This window comes from Rutidosis leptorrhynchoides, chromosome 3, assembly GCF_046630445.1.
Source record: "Rutidosis leptorrhynchoides isolate AG116_Rl617_1_P2 chromosome 3, CSIRO_AGI_Rlap_v1, whole genome shotgun sequence".
NCBI lineage: Eukaryota > Viridiplantae > Streptophyta > Magnoliopsida > Asterales > Asteraceae > Rutidosis > Rutidosis leptorrhynchoides.
In genome coordinates, this window is record NC_092335.1 from 79,456,585 (window position 1) to 79,480,277 (window position 23,693).

The 23,693-nt window shown below is 33.9% G+C and overlaps 1 protein-coding gene across 1 annotated transcript in view; it reads left to right on the forward strand.

Annotated features, from left to right (window-relative positions):
• Positions 1-23,693, forward strand: part of LOC139900131 (uncharacterized) — a 119,134-nt gene that overhangs the window by 93,212 nt on the left and 2,229 nt on the right. The window contains exons 2-3 of the mRNA XM_071882931.1: positions 21,452-21,601; positions 21,895-23,534. Of these exons, the coding sequence (XP_071739032.1) occupies positions 21,452-21,601; positions 21,895-23,534 (1,790 nt within the window). The remainder of the gene's footprint in view (positions 1-21,451; positions 21,602-21,894; positions 23,535-23,693) is intronic.

The following is a 23,693-nucleotide window of genomic DNA, read 5'->3' on the forward strand; positions in this document are numbered from 1 at the left end:
ACTCTCGGTAGTCGATACACAACCTAAATGTACCATCTTTCTTCTTGACAAACGAAACAGAAGCTCCCCATGGTGATGTGCTTGGTCGAATGAAACCACGCTCTAAAAGTTCCTGTAACTGACTTTGTAATTATTTCATTTCGCTGGGTGCGAGTCTGTATGGAGCACGAGCTATTGGTGCAGCTCCTGGTACAAGGTCTATTTGAAATTCAACGGATCGATGTGGGGGTAATCCCGGAAATTCATTCAGAAATACATCGGGAAATTCTTTTGCGACTGGAACATCACTGATGTTCTTTTCTTTAGGTTTAACTTCCTCTATGTGTGCTAGAATGACGTAACAACCTTTTCTTATTAGTTTTTGCGCCTTCAAACTACTAATAAGATTTAATTTCGCGTTGTTCTTTTCTCCGTACACCATTAAAGGTTTTCCTTTTTCACGCATAATGCGAATCGCATTTTTGTAACAAACGACCTCTGCTCTCACCTTTTTCAACCAGTCCATGCCAATTATTATAGAAAAACTCCCTAACTCGACTGGTATTAAATCAATTTTAAACATTTCATCCCCCAGTTTAATTTCTCTCTCCCGACATATATTATCTGCTGAAATTAATTTACCGTTTGCTAATTCGAGTAAAAATCTACTATCCAAAGGCGTCAATGGGCAACTTAATTTAGTACAAAATTCTCTACTCATATAGCTTCTATCCGCACCCGAATCAAATAAAACATAAGCAGATTTATCGTCAATAAGAAACGTACCCGTAACAAGCTTCGGGTCTTCCTGTGCTTCTTCCGTATTAATATTGAAAACTCTTCCATGGCCCTGCCCATTAGTATTCCCCTGATTCGGGTAATTTCTAATAATGTGGCCAGGTTTTTCACATTTATAACAAACAGCGTTGGTATTACTTGCTCCGACACTATTCGTTTCGGCATTACTTGTTCCGACATTATTTGTTCCTTTAGTTCTGTTAAACTTTGGTCCGTAGACCTCACACTTTGTCGCGCTATGACCATTTATTTTACACCTGTTGCAAAATGTCATGCAAAACCCCTGATAATTTTCTTCACACCTATGACATGGCTGTTTTTGGTTTTTGTTGCCGTTGCTGTTATTGAGGTTGTTGTTGGGATTGTTATTGTTGTTGAAACGGTTGTTGTAGTTGTTGTTGTTGTTGGGATGTGTGTTGTAGTTATTGTTAGGATTGTGGTTATTGTTGCGATTTTTGTTGCGGTTGTTGGGATAGTTATTGCGATTGTGGTTGTAATTGTTGTTGTTGTTGTACTGGTGACTCTTGTCACCGTTTTCCTCCCACTTCCTCTTGAGTTGTTTCGTGTAGGCTTCTTCAGCCGCCTGCTCTTTAATTCTTCCCTCAATCTGATTTATGAGTTTATGAGCCATTCGACTTGCCTTCTGTATAGAAGCGGGCTCGTGTGAACTCACATCTTCTTGAATCCTTACTGGTAACCCTTTTACAAACGCGTCGATCTTCTCTTCTTCATCTTCGAATGCTCCCGGACACAATAGGCACAACCCTGTGAATCGTCGTTCATATGTGGTAACGTCGAACTCTTGTGTTCGTAACTCTCTAAGTTCTGCCTTGAGTTTATTGGCTTCGTTTCTAGCACGGTACTGCTCGTTCATCAATTGATTGAATGCCGACCACGGTAGTGCGTAAGCAGCATTTTGTCCTACCTGTTCAAGATAGGTGTTCCACCACGTTAACGCAGTACCTGTGAAGGTATGCGTAGCGTACTTAACTTTGTCCTCTTCAGTACACTTATGGAAAACACCGATTCGACTTTCTCGGTCCACCGTTTCAATCTAATTGGTCCTTCGGTTCCATCAAATTCCAAAGGTTTGCAGGCAGTGAATTCTTTGTAGGAGCATCCTACATGATTTCTTGCACCGTTAGCTGCATTGCTAGATTCAGAGTTATTGTTGGTATGTAGCGCAACCTGTACTGCGGCTATGTTTGCAGCAAGAAAGGTACGAAATTCCTCTTCGCTCATATTCATGGTGTGTCGAGTAGTCGGTGCCATTTCTTTCAAAATAGCCAACTGAATCGAGTTAATCATATAGAATATTAAGAGTAGTCAATAGTATTTTGTAGCATAATTTGAACTCATTTATAAAAGCTTTTTCTTCATATTAGCGTTTTATAAGTTTAAATTCGGGTACTACCTACCCATTAAGTTCATACTTAGTAGCTAATATACAATTCAACTACTACAATTCCATATGAAAAACTGATTATAATAATATATCACATAAAATATTCTTCAAACTTACAACTTCGCTATATTACATATAACATGAAATATAGTACACTATGATACAGGACAGTTTTGAAGATAAATCTAGTTAATACGCAAGTTATTCAGCAAAGGAAATAAAGACACATAATTCATAAGTCCAGAGTCCAGAAACAAGTCATGCATTCTGGTTTTACTAAGACGACTTCCCATCCTTGGTCTTGTGAAAAATAACCGTTATGACCATTGGCTAGGCAGCATGTTGTAATGTCGTCAAAAGGACGAGGGTTTCGTAATGTCCAACAGCCCCGTAATAATCTAAAAACCTTGTTTCTCACCCCAACTACTGAATCCGTCACTTGTGGGAAGGTTTTATTTAAAAGTTGCAATCCGATGTTCTTTTTCTCACTTTGGTAAGAAGCGAACATCACTAACCCGTAAGCATAACATGCTTCTTTATGTTGCATGTTAGAAGCTCTTTCTAATTCACGAAATCCTATGTTGGGATATGTTAAGTCAAAATAGGTTCTTAACCCGTAGCGTAAAATTGCATTTGGGTTCCCTGCATTTAATGCTTTAAAGAAAACACGGCGTAACTTACGGTCTCCCCAATGTGATATACCCCACCTATCAAAGGAAAGCCTTTTATAAACTAAGGCATTTCTGGAAAGTCTTTCAAATGTTTGACAAGTTAATTTCGCCATAACTAAATGTGCAGATGAATTCTGACCGACTCTAGACAAGATTTCCTCAATCATATCCTCTGGTAGGTCTTCTAAAATATTCGGTTGTCTACCCTTAACGTCCATTTTGTTTTTATACTGTAAAATAGACAAGGATTAGATTTGTAATAACAAAAAATACAAGCAATTTTTTACATAGAACATAAAAGTACAAGCACACTACAATACATATAATACAAGGATTAGATTCGTATTAACAAACAATACAAGCAATTTTTTACATAGAACATAAAAGTACAAGCACACTACAATACATATAATACACAACATGAATACAACCCTCTACTCTGAATCACTGGTTTCTTCTTCTTCGGACTTGGTTCGTTTTCCTAATTTTCTAGGAATATATGGTGTTCCTCTAATACGAGCCGTCGTTTTCCATAATGGTTCAGAAAAACCTGGTGGTTTAGAGGTTCCCGGGTTATTGTTACATTTTAGAAAATACAGATGTTGCCGATACATATAAAGTTCATCGGGGTTGGAATTGGATTTCTCTATTTTTATACCTTTTCCCTTATTATTTTCGTTCGCATTATTAAATTGGGTTGAGGTAATTTCTATAACATCATCGGAATCCTCATCGGGAACCGATTCATCGGAAAATTGGTAATCTTCCCAATATTTTGCTTCCTCGGCGGAAACACCATTGACCATTATTAACTTTGGTCCGTTGGTTGAGGATTTTCTTTTATTTAATCGATTTACTATAGGTATCAATATTTCTTCCTCCGAAACCTCTTCTTCTTCTAGTTCCTCCTCTTCTAGTTCCTCTTCTTCCGGTTCCTCCTCTTCCGATTCCTCCTCTTCCGGTTCCTCTTCGGGAATTTGTGAATCTTCCCAAAATATATTCGACTCTTCATTATTATTAGGTGAATCAATGGGATTTGTACTAGAGGTAGACATGTATCACACAATATCAAACACGTTAAGAGATTAATATATCACATAATATTTACATGTTAATAATAAATAGTTTCCAACAAAAAATTTTAAGCAATCGTTTTTGAAGAAAAACACGGTCGAAGTCCAGACTCACTAATGCATCCTAACAAACTCGGTAAGACACACTAATGCAATTTTCTGGTTCTCTAAGACCAACGCTCGGATACCAACTGAAATATAGTTGGGGACAACCACCGTCCCACCCAGTGCCTTCCCAGCTAATCGCCTGGTGACCACTGAGTGTACCTCAGATACTGATTTTAGGGTCTGCCTCTCGGCAATTGCCAACCCTCGTAAGGGATCGCAAGGAGTAAGAGCCAATGCTTCGTCACAGGTAACACTGTGAGAACCTTCTTTACGACTAACTCGCCACACATGGATGGCGTTATACCAGCTCTGATACTAACTGAAATGTCCCGTTCATATTGATTATAAACGTTCCATATTAATTGATTTCGTCGCGAGGTTTTGACCTCTATATGAGACATTTTTCAAAGACTGCATTTATTTTTAAAACAACCATAACCTTTATTTTATCGATAAAGGTTTAAAAAGCATTACGTAGATTATCAAATAATGATAATCTAAAATATACCGTTTACACACGACCATTACATAATGGTTTATAATAAGAATATATTACATCAAAAATAAGTTTCTTGAATACAGTTTTTACATAATATCATACAAGCATGGACTCCAAATCTTGTCCTTATTTTAGTATGCAACAGCGGAAGCTCTTAATAATCACCTGAGAATAAACATGCTTTAAACGTCAACAAAAATGTTGGTGAGTTATATGTTTAACCTATATATTTATCAAATCGTAATAATAGACCACAAGATTTCATATTTCAATATACATCCCATACATAGAGATAAAAATCATTCATATGGTGAACACCTGGTAACCGACATTAACAAGATGCATATAAGAATATCCATTATCATTCCGAAAAATCCTTTGGACATGATAAAAATGAATTCAAAGTACTAAAGCATCTGGTACTTTGGATGGGGTTCGTTAGGCCCAATAGATCTATCTTTAGGATTCGCGTCAATTAGTAGATCGGTTTACTAATTCTTAGGCTACCAAGCAAAAGGGGCATATTCGGCTTCGATCATTCACCCATATAATGTAGTTTTATTTACTTGTATCTATTTCGTAAAACATTTATAAAACTGCATGTATTCTCATCCCAAAATATTAGATTTTAAAAGTGGGACTATAACTCACTTTTACAGATTTTTACTTCGTCGGAAAGTAAGACTTGGCCACTGGTCGATTCACGAACCTATAAAAAATATGTACATATATATCAAAGTATGTTCAAAATATATTTACAACATTTTTAATACGTTTACTGTTTTAAATTTATTAAGTCAGCTGTCCTCGTTAGTAACCTACAACTATTTGTCCACAGTTAGATGTACAGAAATAAATTGATATATATTATCTTGAATCAATCCACGACCTAGTGTATACACATATCAGGCTAGATCACAACTCAAAGTATATATATTTTTGGAATCAACCTCAACCCTGTATAGCTAACTCCAACATTACTGCATATAGAGTGTCTATGGTTGTTCCAAATAATATATATACATGGGTCGATATGATATGTCAAAACATTTGCATACGTGTCTATGGTATCTCAAGATTACATAATATATTAGAATACATGTATAATACAATATAAGTTAGCTAGGATATGATTTGTATAGAATTGTTACAATATTTCCCGTAGCTACAACAATAAAAAAATATCCAATCTTGTTTTACCCATAACTTCTTCGTTTTAAATCCGATTTGAGTGAATCAAATTGCTATGGTTTCATATTGAACTCTATTTTATGAATCTAAACATAAAAAGTTTAGGTTTTTAGTTAGAAATATAAGTTACAAGTCGTTTTTGTAAAGGTAGTCATTTCAGTCTAAAGAACGACGTCTAGATGATCATTTTGGAAAACATACTTCCACTTTGAGTTTAACCATGATTTTTGGATATAGTTTCATGTTCATAAGAAAAATCATTTTCCCAGAAGAACAACTTTTAAATAAAAGTTTATCATAGTTTTTAATTAACTAACCCAAAACAGCCCGCGGTGTTACTACGACGTCGTATATCCGGTTTTACGGTGTTTTTCGTGTTTTCCAGTTTTAAATCATTAAGTTAGCATATCATATAGATATAGAACATGTGTTTAGTTGATTTTAAAAGTCAAGTTAGAAGGATTAACTTTTGTTTGCGAACAAGTTTAGAATTAACTAAACTATGTTCTAGTGATTATATGTTCAAATCTTCGAATAAGATAGTTTTATATGTATGAATCGAATGATGTTATGAACATCATTACTACCTCAAGTTTAGTAGGTAAACTTACTAGAAGTGACAAAAAATGATCTAGCTTCAAAGGATCTTGAATGGCTTGAAAGTTCTTGAAGTAGAATCATGACACGAAAACAAGTTCAAGTAAGATTATCACTCGAATTAAGATAGTTATAGTTATAGGAATTGAATCAAAGTTTGTATATGAGTATTACCTTGATTTAGAATGATATCTTACTATAAACAACAAGGATTCTTGAGGTTGGATGATCACTTTACAAGATTGGGAGTGAGCTAGTAAACTTGGAAGTATTCTAGATTTTATGAAATTAGAACTTGTAGAATTTATGAAGAACACTTAGAACTTGAAGATGTAACTTGAGAGAGATCAATTAGATGAAGAAAATTGAAGAATGAAAGTGTTTGTAGGCGTTTTTGGTCGTTGGTATATGGATTAGATATAAAGGATGTGTAATTTTGTTTTCATGTAAATAAGTCATGAATGATTACTAATATTTTTGTAATTTTATGAGATATTTCATGCTAGTTTCCAAATGATGGTTCCCACATGTGTTAGGTGACTCACATGGGCTGCTAAGAGCTGATCATTGGAGTGTATATACCAATAGTACATACATTTAGAAGCTGTGTAATGTACGAGTACGAATACGGGTGCATACGAGTAGAATTGTTGATGAAACTGAACGAGGATGTAATTGTAAACATTTTTGTTAAGTAGAAGTATTTTGATAAGTGTCTTGAAGTCTTTCAAAATTGTATGAATACATATTAAAACACTACATGTATATACATTTTAACTGATTCGTTAAGTCATCGTTAGTCGTTACATGTAAATGTTGTTTTGAAACCTTTAGGTTAACGATCTTGTTAAATGTCGTTAACCCATTGTTTATTATATCTAAAGAGATGTTAAATTATTATATTATCATGATATTATGATATATTAATATATCTTAGTATGATATATATACAGTTAAATGTTGTTACAGCGATAATCGTTACATATATGTCTCGTTTCGAAATTCTTAAGTTAGTAGTCTTGTTTTACATATGTAGTTCATTGTTAATATACATAATGACATGTTTACTTATCATTTATCATGATTAAACATAGTGTAACAATATCTTAATATGATTCATATGTAATTAGTAAGACGTTGTTATAACGATAATCGTTATATATATCGTTTCAAGTTTCTTAATTCAATAAACACAATTTTATGTATATAACTCATTGTTAAAATACCTAATGAGATACTTACTTATCATAATATCATGTTAACTATATATATAATCATATATATGTCATCATATAGTTTTTACAAGTTTTAACGTTCGTGAATCACCGGTCAACTTGGGTGGTCAATTGTCTATATGAAACCTATTTCAATTAATCAAGTCTTAACAAGTTTGATTGCTTAACTTGTTGGAAACACTTAATCATTTATCAATTTCATTTAATATATATAAACATGGAAAAGTTCGGGTCACTACAAGGAGCAAGGTGCTCACGTTAAATAGGAACTTCCCATGGTGAAGAACATTGGGATTGCAATACTTTGATCCGTGTCTGGCACAACCAGATTGAAACGTCCCATTCTTATTAATTAAAAACGTTCCATATTAATTGATTTCGTCGCGAGGTTTTGACCTCTATATGAGACGTTTTTCCAAAGACTGCATTCATTTTTAAAACAAACCATAACCTTTATTTCATCAATAAAGGTTTAAAAAGCATTACGTAGATTATCAAATAATGATAATCTAAAATATTCCATTTACACACGACCATTACACAATGGTTTACAATAAAAATATGTTACATCGAAATAAGTGTCTTGAATGCAGTTTTTACACAATATCATACAAGCATGGACTCCAAAACTTGTCTTTATTTTAGTATGCGATAGCGAAAGCTCTTAATCATCACCTGAGAATAAACATGCTTTAAACGTCAACAAAAATGTTGGTGAGTTATAGGTTTAATCTCTATATATCAAATTGTAATTAATAGACCACAAGATTTCATTTTTTCATAACAACCATCTCATTTCAGGCATTTCATAAACTGCATAGAGATAAAAATCATTCATATGGTGAACACCTGGTAACCGACATTAACAAGATGCATATAGAATATCCCCATCATTCCGGGACACCGATCAGACATGATAAAATCGAAGTACTAAAGCATTCCAAATTCCAGAATGGGGCTTGTTGGGCTCGATAGATCTATCTTTAGGATTCGCGTCAATTAGGGGTGCACTAACTCTCAAAATTAGTGATGTTCCCTAATTCTTAGGCTACCAAGCTAAAAGGGGTATATTCGATTTCGATCATTCAACCATAAAATGTAGTTTCACATACTTGTGTCTATTTTGTAAAACATTTATAAAACTGCATGTATTCTCATCCCAAAAATATTAGATTTTTAAAGTGGAACTATAACTCACTTTCACCGATTATCAATTCGTCGAGAATTAGACTTGGCCACGGGTGGATTCACGAACCTATAACAAATATATACATATATGTCAAAGTATGATTGAAATATATTCACAACATTTTCTTTTTTACGTGTTGATGATTTAAGTTGTCCAGTTAGCAGTCCAACGTTAGTAGTCCATAATTAATCGTACATGAATAATTTAATATATATATCTTGAATCAATCCACGACCCAGTGTATACATATCTCAGTATTGATCACAACTCAAGCTATATATATATATTTTGGAATCAACCTTAACCCTGTATCGCTAACTCCATCATTTGCATATAGAGTGCCTATGGTTGTTCCGCAATATATATATAGATGGGTCGACATGATAGGTCGAAACATTGTATACGTGTCTATGGTATCTCAAGATTACATAATATATAATATAAGTTGATTAAGCTATGGTTGGAATAGATTTGTTTCAATTTTTCACGTAGCTAAAATGAGTAATTTTTACCGATTTTGTTTTACCCGTCATTTCTTCGTTTCAAATCCGTTTTGAGTGATTCAAGTGGCTATGGTTTCATATTGAACTTAAATTTATGAAACTAAACAGAAAAAGTATAAGTTTATAGTCAAAAATATAAGTTACAAGTCGTTTTGTAAGAGGTAGTCATTTCCATCGAAAGAACGACATCTTGATGACCATTTTGAAAAACATACTTTCACTTTGAGTTTAACCATGATTTTTGGATATAGTTTCATGTTCATAAGAAAAATTATTTTTTCAGAAGTATAGCTTTTAAATCAAAGTTTTTCATAGCATTTAATTATCCAAACCAAAACAGCCCCCGGTTTTACTACAACGGCGTATGTCCGGTTTTACGGTGTTTATCGTGTTTCCAGGTTTTAAATTATTAAGTTAGCATATCATATAGATATATAACATGTGTTTGGTTGATTTTAAAAGTCAAGTTAGAAGGATTAACTTTTGTTTGCGAACAAGTTTTGAATTAACTAAACTATGTTCTAGTGATTACAAGTTTAAACCTTCGAATAAAATAGCTTTATATGTAAGAATCGAATGATGTTATGAACATCACTACTACCTCAAGTTTTCTGGATAAACCTACTGGAAAAGAAAAAAATGGATCTAGTTCAAAGGATCCTTGGATGGCTTGAAAGTTCTTGAAGCAGAATCATGACACGAAAACAAGTTCAAGTAAGATTTCTACTTGAAATAAGATTGTTATAGTTATAGAAATTGAATCAAAGTTTGAATATGAGTATTACCTTGAATTAGAATGATAATCTACTGTAAACAACAAAGATTTCTTGAGGTTGGATGATCACTTTACAAGTTTGGAAGTGAGCTAGCAAACTTGAAAGTATTCTTGATTTTATCAAACTAGAACTTATAGAATTTATGAAGAACACTTAGAACTTGAAGATAGAACTTGAGAGCGATCAATTAGATGAAGAAAATTTAAGAATGAAAGTGTTTTTAAGTGTTTTTGGTCGTTGGTATATGGATTAGATATAAAGGATGTGTAATTTTGTTTACTTGTAAATAAGTCATGAATGATTACTAATATTTTTGTAATTTTATGAGATATTTCATGCTAGTTGCCAAATGATGGTTCCCACATGTGTTAGGTGACTCACAAGGGCTGCTAAGAGCTGATCATTGGAGTGTATATACCAATAGTAAATACATCTAGAAGCTGTGTATTGTACGAGTGCATATACTGGTACATACGAGTAGAATTGTTGATGAAAATGAATGAGAATGTAATTGTAAGTATTTTTGTTAACTGGAAGTACTTTGATATGTGTCTTGAAGTCTTTCAAAAGTGTTTAAATACATTTAAATACATTACATGTATATACATTTTAATGAATTCATTTTTCCCTCGATAGTCGTTACATGTAAGCGTTGTTTTGAAACCTTTAAGTTAACGATCTCATTTAATGTTGTTAATCCATTGTTTATTATATCTAACGAGATGTTAATTTATTATATTATCATGTTAACATGATATATGAATATATCTTAATATGATATATATACATTAAAATGTTGTTACAACGGTAATCGTTACGTATATGTCTCGTTTCGAAATCCTTAAGTTAGTAGTCTTGTTTTTACTTATGTAGTTCATTGTTTACACACTTAATGATATATTTAATTATTATTTTATCATGTTAAATATAATGTAACAATACCTTAATATGATTCATATATATTTAGTAAGGCGTTGTTGTAACGATAATCGTTATATATATCATTTCGAGTTTCTTACGTCAATAGTCTCATTTTTATGTATATAACTTATTGTTACTATATTTAATGAGATACTTGATTATCATTATATCATGCTAAACATATATTTATCCATATATGTATCATCATGTCATATACAACTTATAGCGTTCGTGAATTATCGGTCAAACTGGGTGGTCAAATGTTTACATAATTTCTGTTTCAATTAACCAAGTCTTAACAAGTTTGATTGCTTAACATGTTGGAAACATTTAATCATGCAAATATAGTTTTCATTTAATATATAATCATGGTAAAGTTCGAAAAAGTTCGGGTCACTACAGTACCTACTCGTTAAAAAAATTTCGTCCTGAAATTTTAAGCGGTTGAAGGTGTTGACTCATCTTCTGGAAATAAGTGCGGGTATTTCTTCTTCATCTGATCTTCATATTCCTAGGTGAACTTGGGTCCTCTACGAGCATTCCATCGAACTTTAAGGATTGGTATTTTATTTTGCTTAAGTCTTTTAACCTCACGATCTATTATTTCGACAGGTTCTTCAATGAATTGAAGTTTTTTGTTGATTTGGATTTCGTCTAATGGAATAGTGAGATCTTCTTTAGCAAAACATTTCTTCAAATTCGAGACGTGGAAAGTGTTATGTACAACCACGAGTTGTTGAGGTAACTCCAGTCGGTAAGCTACTGGTCTGACATGATCAATAATCTTGAATGGCCCAATGTACCTTGGATTCAGTTCCCCCATTTACCAAATCGAACAACGCCTTTCCAAGGTGAAACTTTAAGCATGACCATCTCTCCAATTTCAAATTCTATATCTTTTCTTTTAATGTCTGCGTAGCTCTTTTGTCGACTTTGGGCGAGTTTTAATCGTTGTTGAATTCGGATGATCTTCTCGGTAGTTTCTTGAATTATCTCCGGACCCGTAATTTGTCTATTCCCCACTTCACTCCAACAAATCGGAGACCTGCACTTTCTACCATAAAGTGCCTCAAATGGCGCCATCTCAATACTCGAATGGTAACTATTGTTGTAGGAAAATTTTGCTAATGGTAGGTGTCGATCCCAACTGTTTCCAAAATCAATAACACATGCTCGTAGCATGTCTTCAAGAGTTTGTATAGTCCTCTCACTTTGCCCATTAGTTTGTGGATGATAGGTAGTACTCATGTCTAAACAAGTCCCCAATGCTTGCTGTAATGTCTGCCAAAACCTGGAAACAAATCTGCCATCCCTATCAGAGATAATAGAGATTGGTATTCCATGTCTGGAGACAACTTCTTTCAAGTATAATCGCGCCAACTTCTTCATTTTGTTATCTTCTCTCATTGGCAGAAAATGCGCTGACTTGGTGAGACGATCGACTATTACCCAAATAGTATCATAACCACTTGCAGTCTTTGGCAATTTAGTAATGAAATCCATGGTAATGTTTTCCCATTTCCATTCTGGAATTTCTGGTTGTTGAAGTAGACCTGATGGTTTCTGATGTTCAGCTTTGACCTTAGAACACGTCAAACATTCTCCTACATATTTCGCAATATCAGCTTTCATACCCGGCCACCAGAAATGTTTCTTGAGGTCCTTGTACATCTTTCCCGCTCCGGGATGTATTGAGTATCTGGTTTTATGTGCTTCCTTAAGTACCATTTCTCACACATCTCCAAACTTTGGTACCCAAATTCTTTTAGCCCTATACCGTGTTCCATCTTCTCGAACATTAAGATGTTTCTCCGATCCTTTGGGTATTTCCTTCTTCAAATTTCCTTCTTTTAAAACTCCTTGTTGCGCCTCCTTTATTTACGTAGTAAGGTTAGTAAGAATAATTATATTAATAGCTTTTACCCGTATGGGTTCTCTATCTTTTCTACTCAGAGCATCGGCTACCACATTCGCCTTCCCCGGGTGGTAACGAATCTCGAAATCGTAATCATTCAATAACTCAATCCACCTGCATTGTCTCATATTCAGTTCCTTCTGATTAAATATATGTTGGAGACTTTTGTGATCGGTATATATAATACTTTTAACCCCATATAAGTAGTGCCTCCAAGTCTTTAATGCAAAAACAACTGCGCCCAATTCTAAATCGTGAGTCGTATAATTTTGCTCGTGAATCTTCAATTGTCTAGACGCATAAGTAATTACCTTCATTCGTTGCATTAATACACAACCAAGGCCTTGCTTTGAGGCGTCACAATATATCACAAAATCATCATTCCCTTCCGGTAATGACAATATAGGTGCTGTCGTTAGCTTTTTCTTCAACAATTGAAACGCTTCCTCTTGTTCATCCTTCCATTCAAATTTCTTCCCTTTATGCGTTAATGCAGTCAAGGGTTTTGCTATTTTGGAAAAATCTTGGATGAATCTCCTGTAGTAACCAGCCAATAATAAAAATTGGCGTATATGCTTCGGAGTTTTCGGGGTTCCCACTTTTCAACGGTTTCAATCTTTGCCGGATCTACCTTAATACCTTCTTTGTTCACTATGTGACCAAGGAATTGAACTTCTTCCTACCAAAATGCACACTTTGAAAACTTAGCGTGCAGTTTTTCTTTCCTCAACAATTCTAGCACCTTTCTCAAATGTTCTTCATGCTCTTGATCATTCTTTGAGTAAATAAGCATGTCATCGATGAAAACAATGACAAACTTGTCAAGATATGGTCCACACACTCAGTTCATGAGATCCATGAACATAGCTGGTGCATTAGTTAAACCAAATGGCATGACCATAAACTCATAATGACCGTAACGCGTTCTGAAAGCAGTCTTTGGAATATCATCTTCCTTCACCCGCATTTGATGATACCCGGAACGTAAATCAATCTTTGAATAAACTGACGAGCCTTGTAGTTGATCAAATAAGTCGTCGATCCTCGGTAGTGGATAACGGTTCTTGATGGTAAGTTTATTCAACTCTCTATAGTCGATACACAACCTGAATGAACCATCCTTCTTCTAGACAAACAACACCGGTGCTCCCCATGGTAATGTGCTTGGTCGAATGAAACCACGTTCTAAAAGTTCTTGTAATTAACTTTGTAATTCCTTCATTTCGCTGGGTGCGAGTCTGTAAGGAGCACGAGCTATCGGTGCAGCTCCTGGTACAAGATCTATTTGAAATTCAACGGATCGGTGTGGAAGTAGTCCCGATAATTTTTCCAGAAATACGTCGGGAAATTCTTTTGCAACGGGAACATCATTGATGTTCTTTTCTTCGGTTTGCACCTTCTCGAGATGTGCTAAAATGGCATAGCAACCTTTTCTTATTAGTTTTTGCGCCTTTAAATTACTAATAAGATTTAGCTTCGCGTTGCTCTTTTCTCCGTACACCATTAAGGGTTTTCCTTTTTCTCGTACAATGCGAATCGCAGTTTTGTAACATACGACCTCTGCTCTTTCCTTTTTCATCCAGTCCATGCCAATTATTACATCAAAACTTCCTAACTCTACTGGTATCAAATTTATCTTAAACATTTCACCAACCAGTTTAATTTCACGATTCCGACATATTTTATCCGCTGGCATTAATTTACCGTTTGCTAATTCGAGTAAAAATTTATTATCCATAGGCGTTAATGGGCAACTTAATTTAGCACAAAAATCTCTACTCATATAGCTTTTATCCGCACCCGAATCAAATAAAACATAAGCAGGTTTATCGTCAATAAGAAACGTACCCGTAACAAGCTCCGGGTCTTCCTGCGCTTCTGCCGCATTAATATTGAAAACTCTTCCACGATTTTGCCCATTATTTTTCTCTAGGTTTGGGCAATTACTCCTAATGTGACCCGGCTTTCCACATCCATAACAAACAAAGGCGGTATTACTTGTTCTGACATTATTTGTTCTTTTATTTTTGTTATTAGTTGGGCCATAGACCTCACACTTTCTCGCACCATGGCTATTTCTTTTACACCTAGTGCAAAATGTCGTGCAGAACCCTGGGTGATTCTCTTTACACCTTGGACATTTATTGTTCTGATTGTTGTTGCCATTGTTATTATTGAGGTTGTTGTTGGGATTGTTATTGTTGTTAAAACAGTTGTTGTAGTTGTTGTTGTTGTTAGGTTTTTGTTGCGGTTGTTATTGCGAAAAAAGGTGCGTTTGTGGTTGTGGTTTTTGTGTTGATTGTTGATGCGATAGTTACCGTTGTTGTCGTATTGGTGACCCATGCCACTAGTTTCCTCCCACTTTCTCTTGAGCGGTTTCGTGTTAACCTCTTCGGCCGCTTGCTTTTTAATTCTTCCTTCAATCTGGTTTATGAGCTTGTGAGCCATTCGACTCGCCTTTTGTATGGAGGCGGGCTCGTTTGTACTCACATCTTCCTGGATCCTTTCTGGTAACCCTTTCACAAACGCATCGATCTTCTCTTCTTCATCCTCGAACGCCCTTGGACACAATAAGCACAACTCTGTGAATCTTCGTTCATACGTGGTAATGTCGAAAACTTGCATTTGTAATCCTCTAATCTCCACCTTGAGCTTATTGACCTCGTTTCTGGGACGATACTTTTCGTTTATCAGGTGCTTGAATGCTGACCACGGTAGTGCGTAAGCAGCATCTTGTCCCACCTGCTCGAGGTAGGTGTTCCACCATGTTAACGCAGCACCTTTGAAGGTATGCATAGCGTATTTCACTTTGTATTCTTCAGTACACTTACTTATGGCAAACACCGATTCGACCTTTTCCGTCCACCGTTTTAATCTGATTGGACCCTCGGTTCCATCGAATTCCAGAGGTTTACAGGAAGTGAATTCTTTGTAGGAACATCCTCCACGAGTCCTTGTGGCGTTTGTTCCGTTGCTGGATTCAGAGTTATTATTATTATTCTGCATTGCAGCCTGTACTGCGGCAATGTTCACAGTAAGAAAAGTACGGAATTCTTCTTCGCTCATACTCATGGTGTGTCGAGTAGTTGGTGCCATTTCCTTCAAAAATAGCCAAAAGAAATGAGTTAATCATATAGAATATCAAGAGTAGTCAATAGTATTTCGTAGCATAATATGAACTTATTTATAAAAGCTCTTTCTTCATTTTAGCGTTTTATAATTTTTAATTCGGGTAGTACCTACCCGTTAAGTTCATACTTAGTAGCTAATATACCATTTCAACTACTACAATTCTATATGAAAAACTAATCACAAAAATATTTCATAATCAAACTTTTATACAAAATTTTGCAACTTACAATACCGCTATTTTACATATAGCATGAAATATAGCACATAAAAACTTTAATACAAAGTAGTTGTGAAGATAATTCTAGTTAATGCGTAAGGCATTCAGCAAAGGCAATAAAGACACGTAATTCATACGTCCAGAAACAAGTCATGCATTCTGGTTTTACTAAAACTACTTCCCATCCTTGGTCTTGTGGAACATAACCGTTGTGACCGTTAGCAAGACAACGTGTTGTAACGTCGTCAAAAGGACGAAGATTAAGTAATGTCCAACAGTTTCGTAACAACCTATAAACCTCGTTTCTTACCCCAATTACCGAATCCGTCACTTGTGGGAATGTTTTATTTAATAGTTGTAATCCTATGTTCTTTTTCTCATTTTGGTGAGAAGCGAACATCAATAACCCGTAAGCATAACATGCTTCTTTATGTTGCATGTTAGAAGCTCTTTCTAAAGCATGAAGTCCTATGTTCGGATACTTTGAGTTAAAATAGGTTCTTAACCCGTAGCGTAAAATAGCATTTGGGTTCCCCGCATTATATGCGTTAAAGTAAACATAGCGTAACTTATGGTTTCCCCAATGTGATATACCCCATCTTTCAAAAGAAAGCCTTTTATAAACTAAGGCATGCTCGGAATGCTCTTCAAATGTTCTACAAACTAGTTTCGTCGTAAATAATTATGCTGACGAATTCTGACCGACTTTAGACAAGATTTCATCAATCATGTCTCCGGGTAGGTCTTCTAAAATATTTGGTCGTCTATCCTTAACATCCATTTTTGTTTTTATACTGTAAAATAGACGAGGGTTATATTCATAAAAGATACTTATTAAACAATACATGTAATTTTTACATATATCATAAAAGCACAAGCACACTATATTACATATATTACATCGCATGATTACAACTTTTTATTTCGACTCACTCATTTCTTCTTCTTCGGATTTGGTTCGTTTTGCTAAGTTTCTATTGATATATTGTGATCCTCTAATACGAGCCGTTGTTTTCCACAATGGTTTAGAAAAACCTTGTGGTTTAGAGGTTCCCGGGTTATTGTTACAACTTAAGAAATACGGGTGTTGACGATACATATAAAGTTCATCGGGGTTGGAATCAGATTTCTCTATTTTGATGCACTTTCCCTTATTATTTTCTTTTGCACTATTAAATTGAGTTGGGGTAATTTCTATAACATCATCGGAATCCTCATCGGGATCCGATTCATCGAAAAATTGGTAATCTTCCCAATATTTTGCTTCCTTGGCAGAAACACCATTGGCCATTATTTGTGATGACCCATCCTAATCCATCCGGACGTAGTCCATATCGATTATAAACGATTCACAACATTTGATTACATCGCGAGGTACTTGACCTCTATATGATACATTTTACAAACATTGCATTCGTTTTTGAAAAGACAATCTTTCTTTACATCGAAAGTTGACGGCAGGCATACCATTTCATAATATATCTAACTATAATTGACTAAATAACAATCTTGATGAACGCAATGAATCGAATGCAACGTCTTTTGAAATATGTCATGAATGACTCCAAGTATCTCAAAGATGAGCAAATGCACAGCGGAAGATTTCTTTCATACCTAAGTATAAACATGCTTTAAAGTGTCAACCAAAAGGTTGGTGAGTTCATTAGTTTAACATAAATAATCATTTCCATCATTTTAATAGACCACGAGATTTTCATTTTCAGATCTCATAAATATACATCCCATGCATAGAGACAAAAATATCATTCATATGAATTGAACACCTGGTAACCGACATTAACAAGATGCATATAAGAATATCCCCTATCATTCCGGGAAATCCTTCGGACATGATAAAAACGAATTCGAAGTACTAAAGCACCTGGTACTTTGGATGGGGTTCGTTAGGCCCAATAGATCTATCTTTAGGATTCGCGTCAATTAGTAGATCGGTTTACTAATTCTTAGGTTACCAAGCAAAAAGGGGAATATTCGGCTTCGATCCATTCAACCATATAATGTAGTTTCGAATACTTTTGTCTATTTCATAAAACATTTAAAAAGCAGCGCATGTATTCTCAGTCCCAAAAATGTAAAGATAAAAGGGAGCAAATGAAACTCACTATAATGTATTTTGTAGTAAAAATACATATGACGTCATGGAACAAATGTAGGGTTAGCCTTGAATTCACGAACCTATATCATTTATATATATTAATACACATATTTGCAATCGAACAATTGTGTATATATATATGAATTTAGTAGTTATGTTATATTTATATTAATAATATGTATATATCTTTATATTTTCATTTTGTAGATAAAAATATAAATTTTGTTATGTTATATGTATTAAGTATGTTTTTATATGCATTTCTTTTGTTTGTAAAATAATATTTATAATAATATTAGAATAAGTATAATAATAATAGTAATAATATTTTTTTAACACCAATAATAATGATAATGATAATAGTACTAATTTTTATTGAAAATGATAGTTTTAATAAACATGATAATTTTTGAAATAAGGATACTACTAATAATAATAATAATAATCAATATATTAGTAATAATAGTAATGATAATAAAGATAATACTTATTAATATTAACGATTAAGTTTTATGACTATAACTTATAACATTTCTTTTTGTCAAGTTTAAATAATAATAACATCGTTCTTATTACTTAATATTTTAATTATACTATTAAGCGTAATCGTAATTGAAGTCATTTTACCTTTATATGTCATACACGTTTTCATGAGCGTATCAAGTTTATATCTATACTTAACCATACTATATAATTATATCATTTTGTCATTCATACTTAATTATAAACATAATCATACTCATTTTTATTAATAATACAATAATTATAATTATCCTAACCATTATATTATTTATATCAATAACAATAAATATAATACCTATATTAGTATTAGTAATAATTATCATGTTACTAGTACTCAAACTTGTCATTTTTAGTTATAACAATTATAAGTAATACTTAATATTAATATTAGTATTAATGCTATCATATTATTCACAATAACAATTTCTAACAATAACAATAACAACAACAACAACAACAACAACAACAACAACAACAACAACAACAACAACAACAACAACAACAACAACAACAATAATAATAATAATAATAATAATAATAATAATAATAATAATAATAATAATAATAATAATAATCAATAAAAATAATAAGAATGAAATAGGTTACAACCTTTGAAGAGAAAGAAACAAGTTCCAAAAAAAAATATAAGTCGCTCCCCGGACTCGAACCCGTGACCTCTCGTACGCCCGAACAACACCCTAACCAGTTAGGCTGTGCCAGTTTTTCTATTTTATACCTACTGCTATATTATATAACTCGAAATTTCGTAACCTTCATCTTCTTCATGAGTTATATTGATCCAACAATCATCAATAACTCAAATAACAAATTTATAGTTTGACTTAAGACTTATAAACAACAAAACAAAAAAAAATACAAAGTGGTATTATTTATAAACAAGAAAAAAAATGAAAAATAAAAAAAATAAAAACAGCATAGCAGCGTCGCTGATATGAAATAAAAAAAATATGAACTTTGATTTCGAGCATGTTTTGGACAAATGTTACAACACAAAATACGTTTCAATTCACTCCTATAATCTATTAGAATCGACAATTTACCTGAAAACATCGAAACGATTACGAATTTCGCTATGAACACAAACTTTGACTTTTAAAATTGAAACCTTTGACTCAAAAATTCTCTATCAGTTTAGGAAATTGAAAGCTGAAACATTGCAGATAGTTTTAGTATGGGATTACTAACAATACTGCATTTAAAGTTTTTGAGATTGAATTCGAAATCAAGATTTTGATAAAAAGGTGTGCGTACAGAGTGTTTAAACCATTAAAAAAAATTGATGAATTTAATTTATTTAAGCAGCTGTTAGTTATTGTAAATTATTTTGATAGTGATAAAGGACTGGAGTGATAACATTACAACATCAATTTTTGATCGATTAATATAATGAATTGAGAGTGGACATATATTCGATCCTGCAAGTATCAAACAAAAAAAATAAAAAAAATAAAAAAAGAAGAAGATGGTGACCCTAAACAGAATTTTGGACTTTTATCTGTGAGTTGTAAACGACTAGAATCAAATGTGGAAAAAAAAATAGGAAACGATGGATATAGCTGGATAATGTCGATCATGCAATTTGTGTATATATATATATATATATATATATATATATATATTACACTTAATAAAAATGTTGGTAGTTATATTACAGAAAATATATTATTATTAATAATAATAGAATTTATAATGTGAATAAGAATATTAATAATGATAATATCAAAATGTTACTTAATAATAATACTTATATAAATAACTAAAATTTTTAACTATAATAATAATAATATTAGTAATAACAATATTAAATAATTGATAGTTTAATAATAATACTTATTTTAATAATGATAATGACTAATTAATATAAATAATAAGGATAATGATATTTATTAATGAAAATATTGTAAATGATACTTTTAATGATAATAATAACAAATTGTGTTATTTCCTAATAACTATAATAATAATAGTAGTAATTTTTAATGATCATGGTAATAATAATATCTAATAATAATACTAGTAATATTAATTATAATAAATAAACTTATAACTTTACTACTATTTATAATAATAATGATATCAATAAGGATAACAATAATATTAGTAATAATATCATAACAAATTATATGAATCGACTTTCATATCTATATATCATCTATTGAAACTAATAATCTGACTAACACTGATTTTAATATTAATATTAGTATAACAATCATATTTTGAATTTTTGTAATTACATTTAACATATTAATATTATATATTATGTTCAGAATAAGCACCATTCCACCAACTCTCTCTCTCTCTCTTTTTACAACGGACCCTTTCATACCCAAGAGTTACAAAATTTTTCATCTAAATTACTGAAAATTAGGAGCCACCACCATCCTCATAATTTTCAAATTACGCCGACGAACCTAATACACTAACTTCCACCGGAAACGGTGCACACACGCGCCAGAATTTTTTCCGGCAAGTTTTTGTGGGTTTGATTCCGGCCTTTTTCAAGCTTTTCCGGTCTGGTTCAGTGAGTACTACAGCACCGAGAACGAATCTGTGTCTGGATCTACTCGTTTATTGTTTTTGCAGGTCCCCGAACCGTCGCTGATAGGACGAACGCCGGACACTTTGCCGGAAATAAGACCTCCGGCCGGTTACCTCTTTCACTTTCTCCTTATCTTTCGCTGTTACATGCTTGTTTCTGTGTTATACTCTGTTTCTCGTGCTTACATATATACTGTATGTATTTGTATTGCATTTTGACTGAGTGAATTTTTTAATTTTAATTTTAGACTATAAACAAGTACTACACTGGTATTCTTCACCCACTTATGTTGACTTGTTTTTTATAACTTGTTTTCTATTTTCCTTGGTTATTATCACTATTTTATATTATTTTACTTTCTTATTATTATTGATACTAAATTATTTTTATTAACAACTTTATTACTTTATTATTAGTATTATTATATTATCATATCTATTTATATTATATTACTCCTCCTTTTTTATACCCTTTGTTTATCATATAGAGTAAGATAGACTCGGGTCGTAGAGATGGTCACGTGAGGTCATGTCCTTCTTACTTAGGGGCGGTTAGGTCTAGAGGGTGTAGAATTGGCAATAGGTTAGCGGACCCGGTTCAGATTAGAGTAGGGAGTTGGAATGTAGGAACTTTGACTAGCAAATCCTATGAGCTTGTTGAGACCTTACGTAAGAGTAAGGTGGATATTGTGTGTGTTCAAGAAACCAGATGGAAGGGTCAAGAAGCGGTTGACATTGAAGACTACAGGTTGTGGTTTTCGGGTTCTACGGTAGCTAGAAACGGGGTAGGAATCATTTTAGGACATCCGTATAAGGATAATATCGTGGGCGTAGGTAGGTGTAGTGATAGGATTATGTCAATAAGATTAGTTATCCATGAGGAGACTTACATGGTCATTAGCGCTTACGCACCTCACGCTGGTTTGGGTGAAGAAGAAAAAAGAAGCTTTTGGGATTCGTTAGATGAAGTCGTGAGGAGTTGCCCCGCTGACCACCGTTTACTTATTGGGGGAGACCTTAATGGTCATATAGGCACGGATTCAGACGGATATACGGGTGTCCATGGGGGCTTTGGGTACGGTGTTCGAAACGAAGAAGGACGCTCTATTCTCGATTTCGCTGTTGCCCATGATTTGGTTGTTGCAAACTCTTTCTTCAGGAAGACGGAAGCTCAACTAGCTACTTTCCACAGTGGGGGCCATAGTACCCAGATTGACTATTTGCTGCTTCGCAAAGGGGAGCGTAGGGCTTGCAGAGACTGTAGAGTTCTGACTACCTGGACCTGTTCCACACAACACAGATTATTGGTCATGGACCTGGCCTTGCAGAGGCGGGCTTCCAGGAGCGTGAAACCCGTCCAACCTAGGATCTTATGGAAGAATCTAAATGGAGTGAAAGCCGAAACTTTTAAAGCTTCGGTTTTGGAAAGAGTAGAGGCAGGAGTGGAAATTGCTACTCATGGTGACGCGGATCAGATGTGGAATAGTCTGGCTTCCACTATTAGAGATGTAGCCAAGGAAGCCTTAGGTGTGGTTGTAGGGACATCGCGTGGTCACAAATCTAGTAGAGAATCATGGTGGATTAGCGATGAGGTCCAAACCAAAGTTGCGCTTAAGCAACTAAGGTTTAGGGAGCTCATTACTTGCAGGGAGGGAACACATGAGGATAGAACTAGGGCAGAAGAGAGATATAAAGAAGCCAAAAAGGAAGCTAAGAAGGCTGTTGCACGTGCAAAAAATAAAGCGTATGAAGATCTGTATAAGAAACTAGATTCTAAAGAAGGAGCTAATGATATCTACAGGATTGCAAAAGCTAGAGAGCGTAGGAGGAGGGATATAGATAACATCAAGTTTATCAAAGATGAAGCCGGTCAAACCATAGTGAAGGAAGACGAAATTAGAAAAAGATGGGAAGGTTATTTCTCATCTCTTTTCGTTGGAGGGGTACCCGGGCGCCAAGAGGAACCGCGCGACTGTGGTATAGGTCAATTCCAGAATAACAATTTCTGTAGGAGGATCAGGCAGGAAGAAGTTAGAGTGGCACTACGAAAGATGGGTAGAAACAAAGCTGTTGGACCAGACCAGATTCCAATAGAGGTGTGGCGGTGCCTGGGCGATGATGGTGTTAGGTGGTTGACGTGTCTCTTCAATAAGACGTTTAGAAGCTATAAAATGCCCACTGAATGGAGACGCAGCGAGATTATCCCCATCTTCAAAAATAAAGGGGATGCCCAAATCTGCGGTAATTACAGAGGCATAAAATTACTTAGCCATACCATGAAGCTTTG